At 40.8% G+C, this 18,590-nt stretch overlaps 1 protein-coding gene across 1 annotated transcript; it reads left to right on the top strand.

The window, feature by feature from the left end:
* Positions 1 to 2,812: 2,812 nt before the first annotated feature.
* LOC308110724 (uncharacterized protein) lies at positions 2,813 to 18,201 on the top strand. The gene is made up of 16 exons (XM_080465224.1): positions 2,813 to 3,129; positions 3,386 to 3,488; positions 6,003 to 6,216; positions 6,535 to 6,677; positions 8,058 to 8,232; positions 8,384 to 8,439; positions 9,305 to 9,495; positions 9,601 to 9,711; positions 9,835 to 9,960; positions 11,451 to 11,549; positions 11,633 to 11,791; positions 14,885 to 15,509; positions 16,941 to 17,004; positions 17,092 to 17,270; positions 17,372 to 17,460; positions 17,545 to 18,201. The coding sequence occupies exons 1-16, from the start codon at positions 2,872 to 2,874 to the stop codon at positions 17,641 to 17,643; spliced, it is 2,691 nt and encodes an 896-aa protein (XP_080321350.1). The 5' UTR covers positions 2,813 to 2,871; the 3' UTR covers positions 17,644 to 18,201.
* The last annotated feature ends 389 nt before the right edge of the window (positions 18,202 to 18,590 follow it).

The following is an 18,590-nucleotide window of genomic DNA, read 5'->3' as shown; positions in this document are numbered from 1 at the left end:
GACAACATTGTCTATATGCGTATTTTTACTGACGCCACCTGAAGAAAAATCTGATCCTTCAAAAGGTTTAGTTTGAAAGTTTTCACCTCAGGCATAAATATCACTTCCAGCAGAGGCTGGTTTATTTTTAGAGTTTATTTAAGGCCTGTTTTGTGTGTTTTTATACCATCTGTGTTTTTTTTTTTGTTGCCCTGAAATGTCTTTTTGACTGATGTCTGCCGTTGTTTGAATTGCGACTCAGCAGTGAATAACAGGCCCGTCAATCCTGTGCTTCCTGATGGCGCGGGATCAAACCCTGCTATCGTGAGAATATGAAAGCAGAGTCGCTTTGGTCCTCTGCTCCACTTTAGTTTTTAGTTGAGGAGTTGCGTTAGTGACACCTTGTGGTTTAAACTGAATTCAAAACATGAACGACTTGGAAGGTTTTTTTTTTTTTTTTTCCACCAACCATCACGTGATTGGAGAGCGTGCAGTTTAGAGGGAGAGAAATTAAAATGTATTTAGGAGTAATGTAACATGAACTAAAGATCAAAGTCATTTAATTTACTGTTTATTCATTTTAATGGACTGTAGGAGATAAGTATGATGGTGATTTTGGTTAAACGTGACTATAAGTAAACCTCGAGTTAATATTCCTTCACAAGCTGAAAAAATATAAATCTTTTAACATTTCAACAATTGAAAAAATTAATTTCTTTTATAATTTATAACTTTTCGGACAATGCAGAGGTAGAATGTGCAAACTCAACAGAGAAAAGATCTGAACTGTCGACCTTCTGTGAGGAGAAAGTTTTAGGTGTAAATATTGTTCTTGTTTGTGCAGAAGGCCAACCACCGTACCACCGTGCACCTCGTGAAATAAACTAACTGGGTATTTCTTGCCAGTCATCACAGGGTGAACACAGAGAGACAGGCAGTCTCACAAACGTTCACATGTACAGGCAACCAGGAGGATGTCAGAGAACTGGGAGAAAGTCCACGCAAGCACAGGGAGAATGTGCAAACTCTACGCAGAGAGACTTCCAGGCCTGGACTTCAACCACGAATATTCCTGCAGTGAATGATGCTCGCTACACTGCACACGCATTTACTTACATTTTTGGAAAATTATCATATATATTGATTTTAATTCGCTTGGCTCTTTCAAACAAACAGAAATGTTTGTTATTGTTTTGTTGTTGTTTTTTCTAACTCCTTAAATAAATTCCTCGTAGTTGCCAAATATCCGGCAAGTTGTCCCGAAGTCAGAGAAGGAAACCCTGATATGCAATTTCCCGTCTGCTGAATAATGTTTATCGGAGGGATACAATCTAGACATTACAGTGATTAAAGCTGCAACACCGGCAGACCAGACGGACGCATAAAAATGAATCTATTAAAGCAAAATCAAATTGAAGCAGGGCTGCCAACTCCCCGGAGGATCCTCTCAACATTCGCTCTGACTTCATTCTCGCCCCACACGTGGATTGAATCGTCCAATTTTAGTGGAACATCAGACTTCCTTTATTTCATATAAATAGATATAGGCTACATAGACCTCCCACAAAGAACCAAGTAGAACCAATCAGAAGTCACAGAGCAAAATACTGGTTAATGATTTGCACTAATAGTCTAGCCTGTTTGTGATTACACTCTACAGAACAAAGTGTTTTCACTTGAAAAGACGTCATCGGGGGAATCATGTTGGTGTAATGGTTAACACTAAGGTCATTTTAAAATACTCATACATTATATTCATACTTACTGAACCATTTAGATCTGAATCTTTCTCGCTTAATCGAATATGTTTATTATTTTATTTAAATATTGTATAGTGATGTGGCGACTCGTGAGAGTTTATATTTTCTCCTTGTGTGTGCACGGATCATTCAGTTTATTCCAGTTTTCTACAAAAGTTCAAAGGAGGAAAAAAAGGAAGAACTGATGTGGTTGAGGTTAACTGGTGATGTGTTAATGAAAGTGTGTGTGGTTGTCGTCCCTTACCACATTAGGACAAGAACAAATACAACCTCCTGGAAAGAAAATGCAAGAATGAAAGGATTCCTGACCAAACAAGACTCAGAGAAACTTGTCCATGCATTTATTTTCGCAAAAGGCTGGATTTTTGTAAATCTGTCAATCAGCTGCAGCTCATCCTGAGTCCTTTACCAACACAAAGAGGGTGGAGCACATTCCACCCGAGCTTCAATCTCTGCACTGGTTGCCTGTGTGTCAAAGGATTGACTTCGAAATCTTCTTGTCTATAAAGATTTCAATGGTCTTGGGCCTAAATACTCAGGATGAAGCTTCTTAAGTGTTTCACGGTGACACAAGGTGAAGCAGCTTTCAGTTTCTACGCTCCTCCCCTGTGGAACAAACTTCCTGCTGACACACTCATTTCTTTCAAATCAGGCCTTCAAACAGTATTATTTTCACAAATCTTCACAAAGAGGCTGGACACGAGATCAACTTTCTCAATATGGATAACCGTTGTTTTTAATTTATTCACTGAGGATCACACAGTTTTAGGGACAATAGCAGAACAGCAGCAGCAGCAATATTCAGACAGTTAAATATCAACTGCAATTGCTAATTTAGAGGATTTCTCACATTTTGCAGGAAGGGACAAAAGCACTTATACAATCGATTATTAAATTTAATGTAGACGTTAGTACAAATGCATTTGCCATTATAAGTGATCCTACCGCTGAAGCTGTCAGGTAAAGCTGTTTGTTACCTGTAGATGGCATCATCCTGTTACAATCAGCGGCCAATCACAGCTCCGAGTTCCGCACTTTCACAAACTGTTTTTTTTTTTTTTTTTTTTCTCCGTCGCTTGACTTCGTGCCTCGAGGAAAGGAAGATGTGGGCGAACAAACCAGCTCTGCCTACATGCAACACGGAGCGGCTGCGAGTCAGAGACGCCTGCAGACCGAGGCAGTAGTCCCGGAGAGGAGGAACATGTCTCCATGGCGCGTCTCCATCGCCATAGTCCTCGGCCTGGTGTGGTATTTCTCCGACTGCGGCCGCTCGGTCGCACAGTATCTTCTGGGCTTCATCGTTTGTCTTTCTTCCCCACTGTTGTTTGGAAACAGTGGACGAGAGAGCGGCACTCAAACTGAAGAGGAAACCGACGCAAACCAGCTCCAGGTACTTTTTAAATACACGTTTGTCTTTTCTCTTACGCGCGCTCCTGCGCGTAAAAGTGGATTTAATAATAATGAGAAAATTGAGCGTTTTATGTGTTTGAATATAATTTTTTTTGTTGCATGCATTAAGAAGTGAGTTACGTCGACTCAGTGTACTTCTGATTGTATTTCTTGAAGTATCTAGACATGTAGCCTGAGGTGCATTGTTTTAAAGACGTAAGGTTTTGGTTGACACTCCACCCTTCACTGTTTTCCAGGACGCTGCTGGTGAAGGGTCGTTAGTTAACATGACTGATGGCCAAACTCAGGCTGAACCTCCGGAGTCCCAGTATCCACATGTGAAGAGATCTCTACAACAAGGTGAAGAGAAGAGGAAACGAGGTTTCCATGTGGTGTAAACATGCGTGGTGCAACTGCAGGTTAACAGGAGTCTGTTGGAAATGTTAAAAGTCACGGTTCTGCTCTGGGTTTTCAGGGTGTTTTGTCAGCACATTTTAAGCTGTTTGGACTCGACACAATTGAACGGGACAGTTTTGCACATGGACGCAGCTGCAGCTGGAGCTCATGTTACAGTAAAGGAGGGGCTTTAAGAAAAGGGAGAAAATGAAAAACACACCGTGAGCAGATGAGTTAGTGTATCACCATGAGGTGTGGAACAGGAAGTAGCGTGAAGCTTTGCATTCCACATTATCTCTTGTTTGCATCGGAAAGTTGTTTGCATACATCTCATGACGTTTCAGAAGCTTCTTGTTTTGAACTGACAGGACAAGCAGTACAAATACTAAGCCTACTTTAGTGAAGCTTTAAGGTATTTGTACTCCAGGAGTATTTACCTCTCTGTCAACTGTTTCCTTTTACATTACTGTCAGTAGTTTAGTTTCAGGAGTTTTCTTTTTTTACATGATTGCATGACATAGAAGACACAAAGTCTCAACGAGATAAAACAGAGTTGGTCTTGACCTCATAAAGAATGTGATGTCAATCACAAGGTGGCCGAGATTGACTCTGATGAACTCATGATGACGGGGTAGATTGGGATCAATGACACACTCTTCTACCCCGGTTTCATCTTGCAGGAACGTTTGAATTTCAGAACAGAAATAACTGTTAGAAAACATCCTTTTGCAGTACTTTGATACCATGAGCACATTTTGAAGCCTCTACTCATTTAGTATTGAGCAAAAATGTGTTTTGAGCGCTTCATCTTTGACAATGCATTTCCCCCCCCCCCCGAAAAACAATTCTGCAAATTAACTTACAACTGCAGTTCCCATCCTGGGATTTAGGAAACCTTTTGGAGGTGACGCCAGATGGTGGGGGAGAGGTGATCTGTCAAAAATTAACCCTAGAAAATAGAGCAGGTCTGGGATGGATATCCATTTATTTGAAAAGTCTGCTTTTGTATGTTGGAGAGTGTCTCTTCCAGCCTTTGGGTCTTTTTTTTAGGGTCTATAGATTGAAACCATGTAAGAACAGAGGAATTTATTTGACTTTCTTAGTGCTGCGAAACCAGATTAACGCAAATTTCTTGTGACTTTTCGTCCTCACAGCATCTCGGCAGAGCTATATTTTTTTTTTATTGAGGGTGATTGACAGGGGGAAAAGCAAACATGTTGGTGTTAGTTCAGATGAGTTGTTTCAAATTGATAATCGCCTGAGATGAAGTGTCATAAACCCTTTCACTCAGCGAAACAACCTTGAGAACGTCATTATCTTCGACGGGTACAGACCTGCAATCTGCTGGCTCTCCATCCCAGTGTCTGTAACCTCTGTCACCTTGTTCTGAGAGCCACCTGTGACATTTTAAACAAGTCGTTTCGCAGTATTTTTCTCAAACATTCAGTCAGACATTGCACAGGAATGTCCAATTCGAAGGCCTCGATGTTCATAAATACTCTAAAGGTAGTCCTAATGATGTTTCCATCAGTTTAAGATCGCCTCAAACAAACAATCTTCTGTTTTTCGTTAGTCAAGACGGCGCTCTTCACGTCTCCAAAATGAGCTTTTCTTCTTTTTCTGTGGAGAACACTGTGTTTCACCACAAAGTGTCTGCTAATTCAAAAGCTGAGCTCCAAAAAAAAAAAGGAGCCAGTTTCACAGGTTCTCTCACGGCCCTGGACGGCGAGCTTCACGATCTGCAATCTCGCTGCTGGATGCCACAAAATCCTGCAAACTGGTCCTTCAGATTGTCCTCGCTCGCATGATTCATATCACTCCTCTCAGCACAAACGCAACACAGTAAAAGAGAATGCTGCTTGGAGGATAAAAAGTTTTTAAAAGCCCTCGTAAAAATGCTCAGATCTTCTAGTAATCGGTCAGAATTCTGTCCGTTTCACACTGTTTTACGCGTCTGTTGCATTAAAAGTCCGTGCATGCCTGTGAATTATCAAACGTATAAATATTTTATGGTTTAAAGAGCTGCTCTGTGAGAGAATGTGACATGATCCCTTTTTATCAGATTTTTTATATATATATATATATATATATAGGGTGGAATTCTTACAGTAATACATAAAGTTATGGTAATCTAAACAAAACATGGTTAATGTATTCACAGATGAATAGAAGAGCTCCAGATGGCTTTTCATCTTCCATCTCGTCACCTGCTCCTGGTGTTCAGAGGAACATCCTGTCATGGAGTTTTAAATGAATAATTCTGAAGGAGTTCTGCTTCTCACAAGTTGTTCAGATGTTTTTTTTTTTTTTTCATAACGGAGAGCGAATAAGCTGCATTTCATCACACACAAGTGTGAAAGTCACCCGTCCTTGAGTTTGATGTCAGAGGGGCTGAATGTGTGTTGTTGTGGGGTTTTTTTTTTTTGGTTTGTTTTTTCCTTTTTTGTGGCTGACTCTCTATGTCACTCCCGTCCGCAGTGTTCGAATGCGCCTACGCTCAGCTGGTCCTGCCTTGGTACGCCGTCCCTGAGCAATGCGAGGACCAGCCTCTGCACCGGGTGCTCAGCAAGGAGTTTGACTTTGTAATCGACCGCATCATTGAGCGAGCCGAAGACTTTGATGTCTGCCAGGCGGTGGTGGGCTCCATTCGGATTTTGACTCAGCACTTACATAATGCAAAGCAGTCTGACAGGTGAATGTCTTCTCTGAAATAATACGCGGGTGGTGCTTCAGTTACTCTTTGCACTCAGTGATGTGCCTGAACCCCATAAAAACCTCAATATAGTTTTTTTTTTTATCACCTCTGAATAATTTACTTTTATTGGATCGCACCTGCAGTAATGTTTTTTCTTTTTTCTTTAAGGCTGTGATATTATATAAAGAGTAGTGGATTAGATGAGAGGGGAAAAAAAAAAAGATTTAGATCGAGCACTTATCAGGCATGTTGTGATAATCATCCTGGCACTTATGAATGGCTGGACTCGCTGACTCTTTCTGCCCTCTCTTTCAGAGAGCTCTTGTTCAGCTCCAGAGCAGAGGAGATCACAGTTCTCCGAGAGCTCTCTGACGCTCTGGTACGTAACCTTTTCCCCAAATCTCTCTGGGGCCTGGAAGTCAACCGCTGTGCCTTAAATGAGATCATTGCTTTAAAGGGTAAGGAAGCATTAAGTTATCTCTCCGCAGTAACACAGATTTATATGAAGACTAAGCCTTTACATGGGTTATTTTAAGACTGTGAATTGTATGTAATCCATTATTGTCAGTGGCTTTGTGGAGCTTAGACATGAATCTTGGGCTTCATTAAAAAGGAAGGATCCCTCTGCAGCAATCCTGAAATTCCCCTAAGGGTTTAATCCTTTTATTTTAGTAAAGGATAGAATAATATTTTATCTCAAGAGAGTCTTACTGTGGAGATTTCTGTGATTATGCATGTTACAATAAGTGATCTTCCAGCTGAGGTTTAAAGTTTCATGCGCATTTCTACATTTCCAGAGCTTCGTTAGAAAATAGACATTTCTCGCAGCATTGCTCACATGTGAACACAAAATTGGCGATATTTTTTTGAATTATGGATTTTCTTCTCATTGAGTCATGTCTTGAATGTGGTTCATCTTGGTTTAAGCCACGGAAAGGCATACAAGATTTAAAAATAATAATAATACCAAGGAGAAGGCGAATAGAGCCTTACTGTTACTTTAATCACAAATTTTCATACCAATCACAATTTAAGGAACTTTTACAATGCAAAAGATCTAGAGATGACATTCCTAATAGACTCGGGTTAAATCGTGTGACCTTCCAGCAACAGGCTTTAACACCTCTACCCTGCAAGTATCTAAAGCTCCCTCAGAAAACAATTGGATAGAGCTCATGTTTTAAAAACTGTGTGTGTAAACCAGCTGTTTGTGCTTCAGTAACTCCGATGTCTCAAAGATACGCTCGTATCGTCTGTCTGCACTCGGCACGGCCCGTCAACCTAGCCGAGTCTTTGAAGGTCACTAATTGGCGTGTTGAATCTGAAATAATCAGTGCAGAAGCTTTAGTGTGAAACAAAATCATCTTTTTTTAGTTGTTGTTTTTTCCTTCTGAGAGGAGGTTTGTATATATGGATGCTTTGTAGGGCAATTGATTCTTCAAGGTCACTTTTTCAGAAAAACATCAGACATGTTAACTTTTCTTTGCCTAAAAAAATGGGGGGAAAAATTCTCCTTTTGCTCGAGCGTTGTGGACACATGTTAATTAGTTGACTGAAAGGGTTCTTCCACCTCTTTCCACCATAAAATTAAAGTTGTGAAAAGCATCTAATCTGAAATAGGGATTTTTTATTTTCTCCACATGCTAAATTATTCCTCCACACTTCTAAATTGAGGAAGCCACAGTAAACCCGCTGATTATGCAGCTCTTTCAAAGCAGAACTCATAAAAGTCAAATTTGAATATTTTTCCTGCAGCATTGCACTGTGAATTGATGTCACGGACAGAAAAAAAAAATAAATAAAAGTTTTGAGGATTAGTGTGTTGGCGGTTTCCTCAGGGTTGGGACTTCTGGTTACATGGCTGTCCGACCCGGACAACCTGAACCAGCTGGTGGTGAGCCAGCTCGACAGCGTGACCCCAAAAAGCTCTGCAGAGGAGTTGTGTGGATCAGACCCAGATCAAAACTCTCTGGCTTCGCTGGAGGGCGCAGTCGAGGGCGAAGGCAACGAAGTGTGAGTGGCTGTCATCTCGTGCTCCCTGCTGCTTTAACCTGGTGGTGGTGAACCTCGGGGCAGTGTCCACCGTCTGTGGTTAAAGTCTGATTTTACTGGTTTTGTTTGGTGGCTGTTTGTGGTTCTTATTCTTTTTTGTTGTTGTTTCTAGGAACTCGAAGGGAGCTGAGAGTTCGACTGGAATCAGGATCAAGGGCAAGAGGAAAGGTGTGTTTACCGCTGTAAACCTCTCGAAATGAAATTTCTTTGGACACTGGAAGCAGGAGGATCAGTACCTGTTACCAGATTTTGGGTTTTGTTTTTCCTTCAGTGGAAAAAGACATCAAACGAATACAATGGTGACTTGGAAGAAGGCAGATGGACTGCACTGTGGGCGTTAAGTGAAAGAATGCTTGTATAATGACTTGTGCAACAGTTTGGATCAATTGCAATGTGTTGACTGCAGTGTGACATTCTAATTTCATTTACCAGCCTGCCTTTCAGCACGTAATTAGTCCCCTGTTTCTTTTGTTTGTCCAGACCACTAATTACAAACAACAAGCTAAATGCCAAACAATTGCTGAACTGTTCAAGCAACTGTGGTCTTTCTTTTTTTCATGAAAACAACCCGACGGCTATGATGACTCAGAGCTGATCAAGCCACGATAATGAACCCTGTGATATGATAAATCGGCATATTTCCCTCCATTTTCACATCCTATACCGTGAAAAACAACCTCATTTGTCATAATTTGAAAGAATGATTTAAGTCACTTGGATCTTTCTATTGTTAGGCTATCGCATAGATCATAACAGTGAACGTCTGATTACTAATTACATTGCTGGTTTTCGCAATCAAGTGTGCATTAGTCTTTGTGAATGCCTTTTTCTCACATAGTTTCCCAACTCTTCTGAGCTGTTGCTCTCCTCTCACAAGCCAAAGTGTCGTTCGGTTTGCAGGGAGAGTTATTGTTATTCATTTCATGTCCTAAGTTCAAAAGTACGGAGAGGGGAGGAAAACCGCCTTCCTGCTAAAATAAAAATGGGATGTCATTGTCACACTTTGAAAATGTGTTGCTTTCTTTCACTTCAGGGAACAAATTAAAAGTGGGATGGTCAAAATTTGTGGACAAGATGAAGTCCAAGAAAGCGAAGAAAAAGAAGATGAAGAAGATGGAGCAGGCGCTGGTGATGAGGATCATATCGATCCAAGGCGACGGGTCCAACGAGGAAGATGTCAGCAGCAGGGAGGGCTCGGTTCAAACCCAGGAGGACTCTGACAGGGTGACGCTGCTCTACATAATGCTCTACATCAGAAATAGACGCGGCAGCTTGTTAAACATGGCAGCTTTTTTTTTTTTTTTTTTTTTTGGTCCAAAATGCCATTAGGAGGACAGCGATCTGGAGAGCTACCTGACAAGCGTCCAGGAGGACATGATGGAATTCAAGCTGTCGTATGAGATGTGGCGCGTCGGTCGCTGGGCTGTCATCATCCCTCACGTGAGTTCTAAGTATCAGCGACGGTGTTGACGTCCTGGGGGCTTGTTATCTGCCTGCTGAGGCCCCGTTAAGAGCCAGCCCTTGTGTCGTGTGTTAATATTTGAGCTGTTCGTTTTTTAATAGGCTGACTGGGAGGATGAGGATCTGACCTTCACTGTTCACCTGGAGGAAAAGGACAGCCCGGAGAATCTGCAGTGGGACATCAAGAAAACCTTCATGGATGTCATATATTTCCGGAACAGATGGCAGGTAAATGACACGTCAGGCAATCTTTCCGTTTGTTGCTTTTCTGGATTTATTTGTTTGTACATATTTCCAAGGTCCCAGAAAACCGTCAACATGTTTATGAGGCTTTCTCGCCAAAGCAAACTCCTGGAGTCAGCACTACGAGTCCCAGTCAGATTGGCTATAGATAAAATACATACAGCATTTTATGTTTTGAGAAAGTATATAAGCGCTGTGCCAGCATGCACCATATGTTTCAGAACACAATGCGACACACAGGAACTCCTAATGGTCCAAAAATGTAGTAAATTAACATCAAGCAAATATCAAGCTGGGGCAAAATTGCCATCAATTGGTTTGGGCTTAAAAAATAAAAAAAAAATACTGTATTAAACAAAATGCCAACTCACCCTGTCAAATATCAGTTCTGCACATTGAGCGGTGTGTTGGATATTGTAAGACAGGTTTTAAATGTTTGATCTTCACCTTATACACCTTCAGTTTTTATGTTTTACCTTTTGTAGTTCTGTATTTTTGTGTGTCGTATATTTTAGCAATATGTCATTTTGTGGTTTCACATTGACCGCCTTCTCTTCAAATGAAAAACATGCGGGCCTTTATTGAGTATTGACGATGAGAAGACGCATTTAAGAAGGAAAATGGGATACAGAGCTAATGATTTAGAAATGTTTTTTAAAATGGTTTCACTTATGATTGATAATATGTGTAATATCTTAGTCAAGAGTCAAATTCTTTATTGTCATCGTCATAAAAACGACAAAATTCTGTTCGAGTATCACAGCCCAACCTAGTATGGAGAAAAAAAGTGCATAAATGGTGCAGAATCTCAGGAAAAGTCATTATAATAATAATAATGATAATAATGGAGTCCAGCGCAGCTCAAGATGTGTTGCAGCAATGCAAAGTCCAGTTAACAGTTATAGTATTGGTGGGGTGTGGTGTACTGTCCATTGGGGGGCACACTGTTCAGCAGCCTCACTGCCTGGGGGTATGAGTCCATGATAACATCCCCAATGCTTTATTTTGCCCACTGGCGGTCAGTAAAATTAAATTAACTGAAATATGGCATCAATATCTGCAGGAAGTAGCCATATTAAAAAAAACTTCAATCATTAAGTTTGTGCACATTTCCCTAAAAAGGGCTTTAATGCATATTTATGAATGTGTAATGGGGAGAGCTACAGTGTAAAATATGGTTTGAGGAGGAATGTTTCTTGTTTATTTGAAGAGAAAACTATGTTGAATCTCATGATGAGAAAATAGATTTCATTATGTAAATCGTCACTTCTTTTTTTTTTTTAAACTCCAAACTGAAGAGGTGTGTGGGTGTTTGTGTGTGATAGAGGAATAATGAACCACATATTCGTCTCTAAAGGGCCTGTCAGTGGTGAACCACAGCAGTTAATTGCATTCATTTTTGAAACCAGCCTGACGGCACGGCTGACAGAGTGCTGATGAATCCTGCAGGTCTTTCATGATAATTGTTTTTTCAGGACTTCACCAGCCTTCCCCTGATCCCGGAGCTGCAGGACTCTGAGGCCAGAGACGAGGCGATCGAACCGGCCCGGGTGTCGGTGGAGCATTTCCTACAGGTGGGCGACACCTCGAGGTCTGGACTTGAAGCATTTTACCGCCTCATGACTCACAACATTTTGTTTTGCCGTTTCTCTTTCAGGAATTGGTTTCTGATCATTTGATCGGTCACACTCAGCCAGTTTTTCAGTTCCTCTGCCCACTCGACAAGCTGCTGAATGAAGAGGAACATTATGGCGGCGTGTGGGGCCTTCTCAGTGGCCTGGCTTACTTCCTCACTCCCGGACATGAGGAAGAAGAGGTAAAGTTTCTGTACTGCAAACTGACAGCTTAGCGCTTCACACTTGGTGTGTGGTTGATTATCATTTACAGACCAAAGCAAAAAAACACAAAAAAGCTGCAGACGGTCACAGTTATACATGATGCTAAAACGGGACATTAAAAGTCTGAAATCTAAGTTTTTGATGACAGTAGCTCTCAGAGATGACGTGAATCAAAGGCGATCTGCTCCTGCATCTATACAGAGTGGTTGGACTGGAACAGGATGAGGTTTTCCACAAACATGCCAGGGCTCGCTGCCAAATCTTGACCTGGAAGTTGAACGGCATGTAAGCGTAAAGGCACATAGTGCATCTCGTCTGAACAGAAAGTAGCGCAGGCAGAAAGTATGCGATGGGCAAATTGTCAACATTGTTCCCCTGTCGACTGTTGTTGTGATCTGTGAATTGTAGGTCAGCAAAAATAGACCAAAAATGAAGAAGCTACAAGAGTGGATATTGCTGGAATCAATGCATGATTTCAATTATACATTGATCACACTCATGAGCTTCTATACTGGCAGAAAAATTAAACACTACACAGTTAAAACGTATAAATTGGCTTTGTAAAGACGTACACCAACATGGATTGGAATTCTGACAATCGGAGAGGACGATTATTATGTCTAAAATAATACAATAGACTTGTGTGGTTATTGTGGTGATTTTTAAAATTATTTATTTTTTAACATCAAGCGCTCACAAAATGTAGTTAAAGTTAAAGCCACGGTGGAGTTGCTTTATCTGAAAATTTGCGCCCAGTTCCTGATCAAAGTGGAAAATGAGATGGCGGCACTTAATCCTCACAATATGCATTTTTAATACGGACAAGACGATGTCAACAGACTGCAAATTGGGTGCTTTTAGGACAAATTATGCAGCAGGACTTGACGGCTTCTACTAAAATACTGCAGGCTGCCTTAAATACACTACGTATGGTCTGGCTCTGGTGGTGGTGTTTATACGCGGGCAAAAACTCGACGAGAACAATTGAGCTTTTTGTCTCATTATATGAGTTGATGCTTCTACATCCGAGTTTCCCCTCAGTGTGTTGACAGAATTAAATGTCGTATCATCATTTTCCATTAAAACCCAGTTTCTTGCCAAGTTACGGCCCGAAGACGACAACGTGAAAGACCAAGAGACGCTTTAATGTGACCGAGGGAACATCTTAGGCAAAATGCTGCGATGCTAATCGACTTAACAAACCTGTTCTCGAGAAAGAACAAAGGCAAACAGTGACATTTTTCTTATGTTCTTTGTAAACATCCGTCAGTTTACAGAAAGACTTCCTGATTCACTTCTGACCTACTTACCGTCCCCGTTCGCAGACGCACAATCTGATTTCCTCTCCTTTAGGGCAGCGAAAAGGTCACTTCAGCTTTAACTCTCAGAAAAAGTGATTGAGATCAATTTGATAAATTGTTGCCTTACTGTAATCTGAGCAGATTATCTGAATGCTGAATGAGTATCTTCTAATGGACGACATCCTCATAATTTCAGATGGTGATTTCTTAATTTTATGTTTTAGTTTAATGTTTTGATTATAAACTTGGACAATAATCTAATAATTACCTCAGAATTGTGCATCAGGTCAAAATAGCATCAACATTTCCCCTACAGTGTTCTTTCTCACTTTTTCTTTCTTTCTCATTCTCTTTCTCTCTCTCTCTTTCTTATGCGTATCCAAATGCCAAGCAAGGTGTCTATAAAGCAATAGGTTGGAGGAAACTTTACAACCCAGTATAAATGTTAATAATTGCCACACTTATTTACAGTCTATAATTAATTTGTGAAATCATTATTCTCCCAAATAGACTTTATACATTATGTATTCTACTAGTGCGTCAAGTAATACATTAAAAGATAAACTAATAATAATCAAACCCTTGTTAGTTTGTCCTCGTCAACTTTTAATAAATTAACTTTCAAGTGTCATGGATTTGATTTGATTTATTTATTTATTTTTTTTGTTTGTGTTTATATAAAGTCCAGAGTAGCTCACAAACCAGCTAATGTGAGCGGGGAGGCTTGTGTACACTTTTATCTCGTGTCTTGACAACACAATATAGTTTTACATTTTTTGTGGCTGTCAAAGCTGCAGTGGCGAGATAAATTCATGTTGCTTCAGCGAGATTCCAGTGCAAAATAGTTTTATTAGCAACTGTTTTTCACCACAGTTTGATCACTGGATCAATCTGACGGATGGCTTTACAATATATGATTGATCAATCACACTGTAGTACTTTTTATGCAGGCTGGTGGAATTTAAAAAAGCTGCTTAGGAAGGTTGACACAGTGATAACAGCATGAAACAAGGAAGTTAAACTCAACACGTTAAAATGTCAAAGGAATGGAACATTAAAAACCTGATAAAGCATAATTCAAAGCACATAAGAAATGATAATCTAAAAATTGTTGATGAAAACTATCAATAAATTAAAGTATCAATAGTAAAATAAAGGCTGCATGTTGTGTCATTGCTCGTATTGTGTGAAAGTTTCATGCCCTTGCATACTTTACAGTATTGGAGCAGAGGAGCTACAAGTGATGGCCACTAAACCTTCACACTCGTTACCAGAGAAATAAATTGTGACCGAGTGACACTTTGATGGCTGTACATTAGATATGTCTTTGTAAATTCATGGAGGCTTTCACTTTGATAGGTTATCAAGGGGAAGTGGTTCAAACATAGCTAAACCTAAGAAACCAACAAAATGAATTTCTTGAGTGCAGAGGGAGATTATAAGTGGAAGGAAATGTGAATTTTTGATGATTTTCCATATAATACGTAGCAGACAAATTGTGACTGAAGGTAGAAGACCAAAACTCTTAATTTTATTAAGATATGAGCATAAAAGGTGGAATCCTCTTGAATTTTAGTCTTTACTGAGTGAAGCTGGACTGTGGTTTCTCTTGATGCATCGTGACTCGTCCATTAAAAACATCAGAGGTAACTTAGACTTCAAGGTGGATTCTCACTGATGCAGTGTGTGGGTTTGTTTTGCTTCTGTTGCAGTTCACTCAGTGCCTCCCGATCGACCGTTGTAACCTGACAGATTTGTTTCTGTTAGCAGAGCTCCAGCCCTCAGACAGAAGCCCCACGACAAAGCCTCATATCACCCCTGCATCCAGAAAGCTCTGCTGTGTCTTCAGAGAACCACAGTGCCTCTGCTGAGAAAGGCCGCGATGATCGTGCCGCTTCCCCCCCAGCCATTGTTGTCTCCCAGTGTGAGTCTAATTCAGAACTGCGGGAAGCCGCAGAAACGGACCAGCAGCCTGACGTTAACTCGGGCTCCGCCAACGAGAGCGGCTCCCAGGACAGAGCCGAGGACGCCGATAATCCCTTAACCTCTCACTTCAAAATGATCATCAAAGGGCTGACACGGTCCAGGTCGCAGGAGTCTCTGGCCTCGACGAAAGCCGCCTGCGACGAAGACCCGTTTGAGTCGGACTGCTGCCAGAACGGGAGCTCGCAGCGGGAGAGCGCCGAGGGTCCGTCGTGGCTTCACTTCAGCGCGAGGTCAAGTAAAAAGGAGAAAATGTGTCTCAGGGCGTATGGTGGAGCGAACAAGACGAAAGGGAAGGAGACGCAGGCCACGTTACAGAGAGGAGACGACCCCCAGCTTCAGAAGAGCCTCGTCAACTGGGAGCAGCTGGAGGCGACCAAAGCCATATTTGATCTTCTGAAAGAAATATCGGGTTTGTTCAGTGATTAACTGCTTCCTGCATTTTTAAACCACACTGCAGCTTTTTCCAGTCATTAATGCACCCTCCGAAGAGTCCAGACTGTCAGTTGTTTGCTTTTCATCAGTGAAAGAAGTGAAGTACTTACTGAAGGAGGTTGTCCTCTGCAGAGACGATTCAGGCTTTGATGGTGGTACTGGACGGCTAAACAATACGTCACAGTAAAAGAAAAGCCGGCTCGCATTGTTGCTGTAGATTCAGAATCGTGCAACTTATCGGTCGTTTGAAATATTGAGTCGAAGCAGCTGAGCCTGAAAAATCATTGAAATAACTTTCATACTGCGGCATCATGTCGCGCTCGTATAACGGTGCAGCCTTGATGGGAGAACATTAAGTCCGTGGCGATGAATTGTAAACCTCGGGCATAGTTCAGGCCGGTAAAATGGAGTGAAATGAGCTCAAAGGTCAGACGCCTCGACTGCTGTTGTGCGTTTTACAGAGGCGTTTGTGACAATGTTCAACTTGTGGTGAAACTTCAGACGGTGACATTGAATCATGAGATAGTTAACCTCTTTGAAAGGTCAGAATTGGAGGTTTACTCAAGGTTTTATGTTTTAGTTTTGTTTTTTTTACCTCGCAACTGATGAATTAGTTTCTGGGAGTTTAAGAGTTTACGGTTCCTTTCATTGACTTACCGCCCACAATTTAATTTAACTGAGTTTCTCAAAAACTGCACTTTGCACATTTGAAATAAGGCGCTTTCTACAATCAAGGACGCACCTGGAGAAACTGCCTGCCGCTTTTATTTTTTAATTCTTCTGCTGTTATACATTTGTTGAGAGTGTCTGTCAGTGTTTGGTTTCATGTTTTTGGCAAATAAGCGATTGGAGAAGGGGTGTGCAGCCCTTCTTGGAGGCATTCTGAAGCATTTAAATCCAGCTCTAAAGGGGAAAAACACAAAATCATTGAAATAACAGATTTGTAATTCCATTACATAACTCACAATTACATAAATCTTTCTCTTTTTGAACAGTTAAGGTGAAAATATGAAAAGGAGTGAATTTGGGTGTGATGGTGAACAGTTGGCTCAGCAGGTTTATGGAGGATGTCTGTGGAATTGTATTTGTAGACGTTTTAATGCAACAGCAGATGATCTTCTACTAACATCCTGTCTTTGTCTCTTGAACTGCATGTCCTCCATCACTGCATCCATGAATCCACCCACTACTTCTTGTCTGGCAGCCCCATGTCCTCAGTAACCTCTTCCCTGAATGGCTTTTATATCTCCATACATGACTAAACCATCAGATAAAGACGTATTACAAAAGAACATTTTCATCCGTTTGGATGTTTTCTTTTCTCTTCCCATATACTGCAGCTGTACACAACTGGTTGTTTTCATGTCGTCCCTGAACTCACCGCTCGCACCTCTTCTCGTCTTTACAGGTAACTCCATCCTCATAAATATATTTGATGCCATTTTGAAGCCTGTGATGCCCATCTTGAAAAAGTAAGTTTGACGCTTCCTTGAAAGTTCAAACGTTAGTTTTATCTCCAGAGTCTATGAATGTTGTTTGTTTTTTTGTTTTTAACACAGAAAAGTGAACTCTTTCCTCAACAAAATGAACCCATCGGAGGCGCAGATGGCTGCGTACATCGACACTCTGCGCGGCAAACTGTGGCCGGAGTTTCCGCCACTGGCGCCGTCTCCTCCTCGCACCGACGAAGACAAGGAGGAGACCAGAGACCGAGCGCACAGTCTCATCAACGCCAAATGTAGGCCATCGCTTCCTGCACCCCCAGCAGGATAAGAGATGAGTGCTTCCGACGGATGATGATGATTCATTGAAAAACCAATTTCTTTATCTTGCCTGTAGATTCCAATTACCTCGTCTTAAAGAAGACCGACATGGAGTCCGTTTTTAATCTTTTCCAGGACTGCAAGGAAAACAAAACGCTGGTCTATGTGAGTATGTTGACGTCTCTGGTATCTTCTCTGCTGTTCCTGGTGGACCTCATGTGATGGATCTCATTGCCTCTCTCATAACAGATTCTCCTGTCATTCCTGGTGAGAGAGTTCTTTCCCAACGAGCAGTCTTTGAACGTGAGCGCTGCTGCTCTGCAGAAAGTCACCAACTCAGTCAACTAATCTGTGAATCCTTCAATGTGTTTTTATTGGGACTTTTTGTTTTTGTGTTGTTTTTTTTTAGAATGCCCAGTTATTTATTAATCATGTTAAACTGCCTTAAAACATATGTGACCACTTTTGTATCAAAGTCGAAGGCGCTTCAGTCCTTTTTACCTCAAACATACTGTGAATGTTTCTTTTACGTTTGTACTTTGTGACATTAAATTGCTTTTTGTGTGTGTGAAATCAGACACATTCTTCATGGGAGCCAGGTTCCGATACTGTACTTTGTACTGTTAACTTCAGGAGGAGAAATAAAACTGCATTTTGTTATAATTCACACGTCACGTTTTATTGGAAATGAGCTAAAGTTTTCTGAAACACTTTGTCACTTTGAGCACTTTTGTACGGTGAGTGTTTGTACGCTGGTTCATTTGACCTCTTTCATGAATATCAAAAGTCCGACCATTTTTAAATGGCATAAATCTGTCTGAAAATGGGCGATACCACTGTCGAAGGAAACTTGAAATGTTGTTAAAGTACTTGACCTGAATTTATTCCAAATAAAATATTTTAATGAAAGATTTTGTCAGTTATATTTTGGCTTTGAGTTGAATTTAAGCTGAAAAACTGCTTAAAGTTAATGCCAGATGTAAATTGGTTACTAATGCCTAAAGTGCTCCTGCTTTGAAGCAATTTCTGAGCTTAAGATGATTCAGGCGGGTTACACATGTTAATCCTCTTGGGAAATCCCATTAGAATAGAGTATAAGATGTATGAGAATAACTGTAAAATAGATGAAAATAACTTGAGGATACTGTTACCTTAGGCTTTTCATAACAAAAAATGAATATGTAATCATAAAAAGGTCACTTTTTGTAGCTTTTCTGTCTAATTGTCATGAAATTACTTTACAGAAAAGGATTTAATTGTGTGATAACTCTGGTTCAGGTCACAGGATGGAGGTT

Source organism: Lipophrys pholis (genome assembly GCF_963383615.2).
Source record: "Lipophrys pholis genome assembly, chromosome: 6".
In the NCBI taxonomy this organism is placed as follows: domain Eukaryota; kingdom Metazoa; phylum Chordata; class Actinopteri; order Blenniiformes; family Blenniidae; genus Lipophrys; species Lipophrys pholis.
The sequence above is the reverse complement of the archived record's forward strand: the minus strand, read 5'-3'. Positions and strand labels throughout refer to the sequence as shown.

What these genes read in the sequence shown, in the direction of transcription:
- LOC308110724 (XM_080465224.1), top strand. Translation starts at nt 2,872, where the DNA reads ATGCAACACGGAGCGGCTGCGAGTCAGAGACGCCTGCAGACCGAGGCA. An exon ending in CCGACGCAAACCAGCTCCAG is followed by an intron (nt 3,130 to 3,385) that starts GTACTTTTTAAA and finishes ACTGTTTTCCAG; the next exon opens with GACGCTGCTGGTGAAGGGTC. An exon ending in TGAGATCATTGCTTTAAAGG is followed by an intron (nt 6,678 to 8,057) that starts GTAAGGAAGCAT and finishes CGGTTTCCTCAG; the next exon opens with GGTTGGGACTTCTGGTTACA.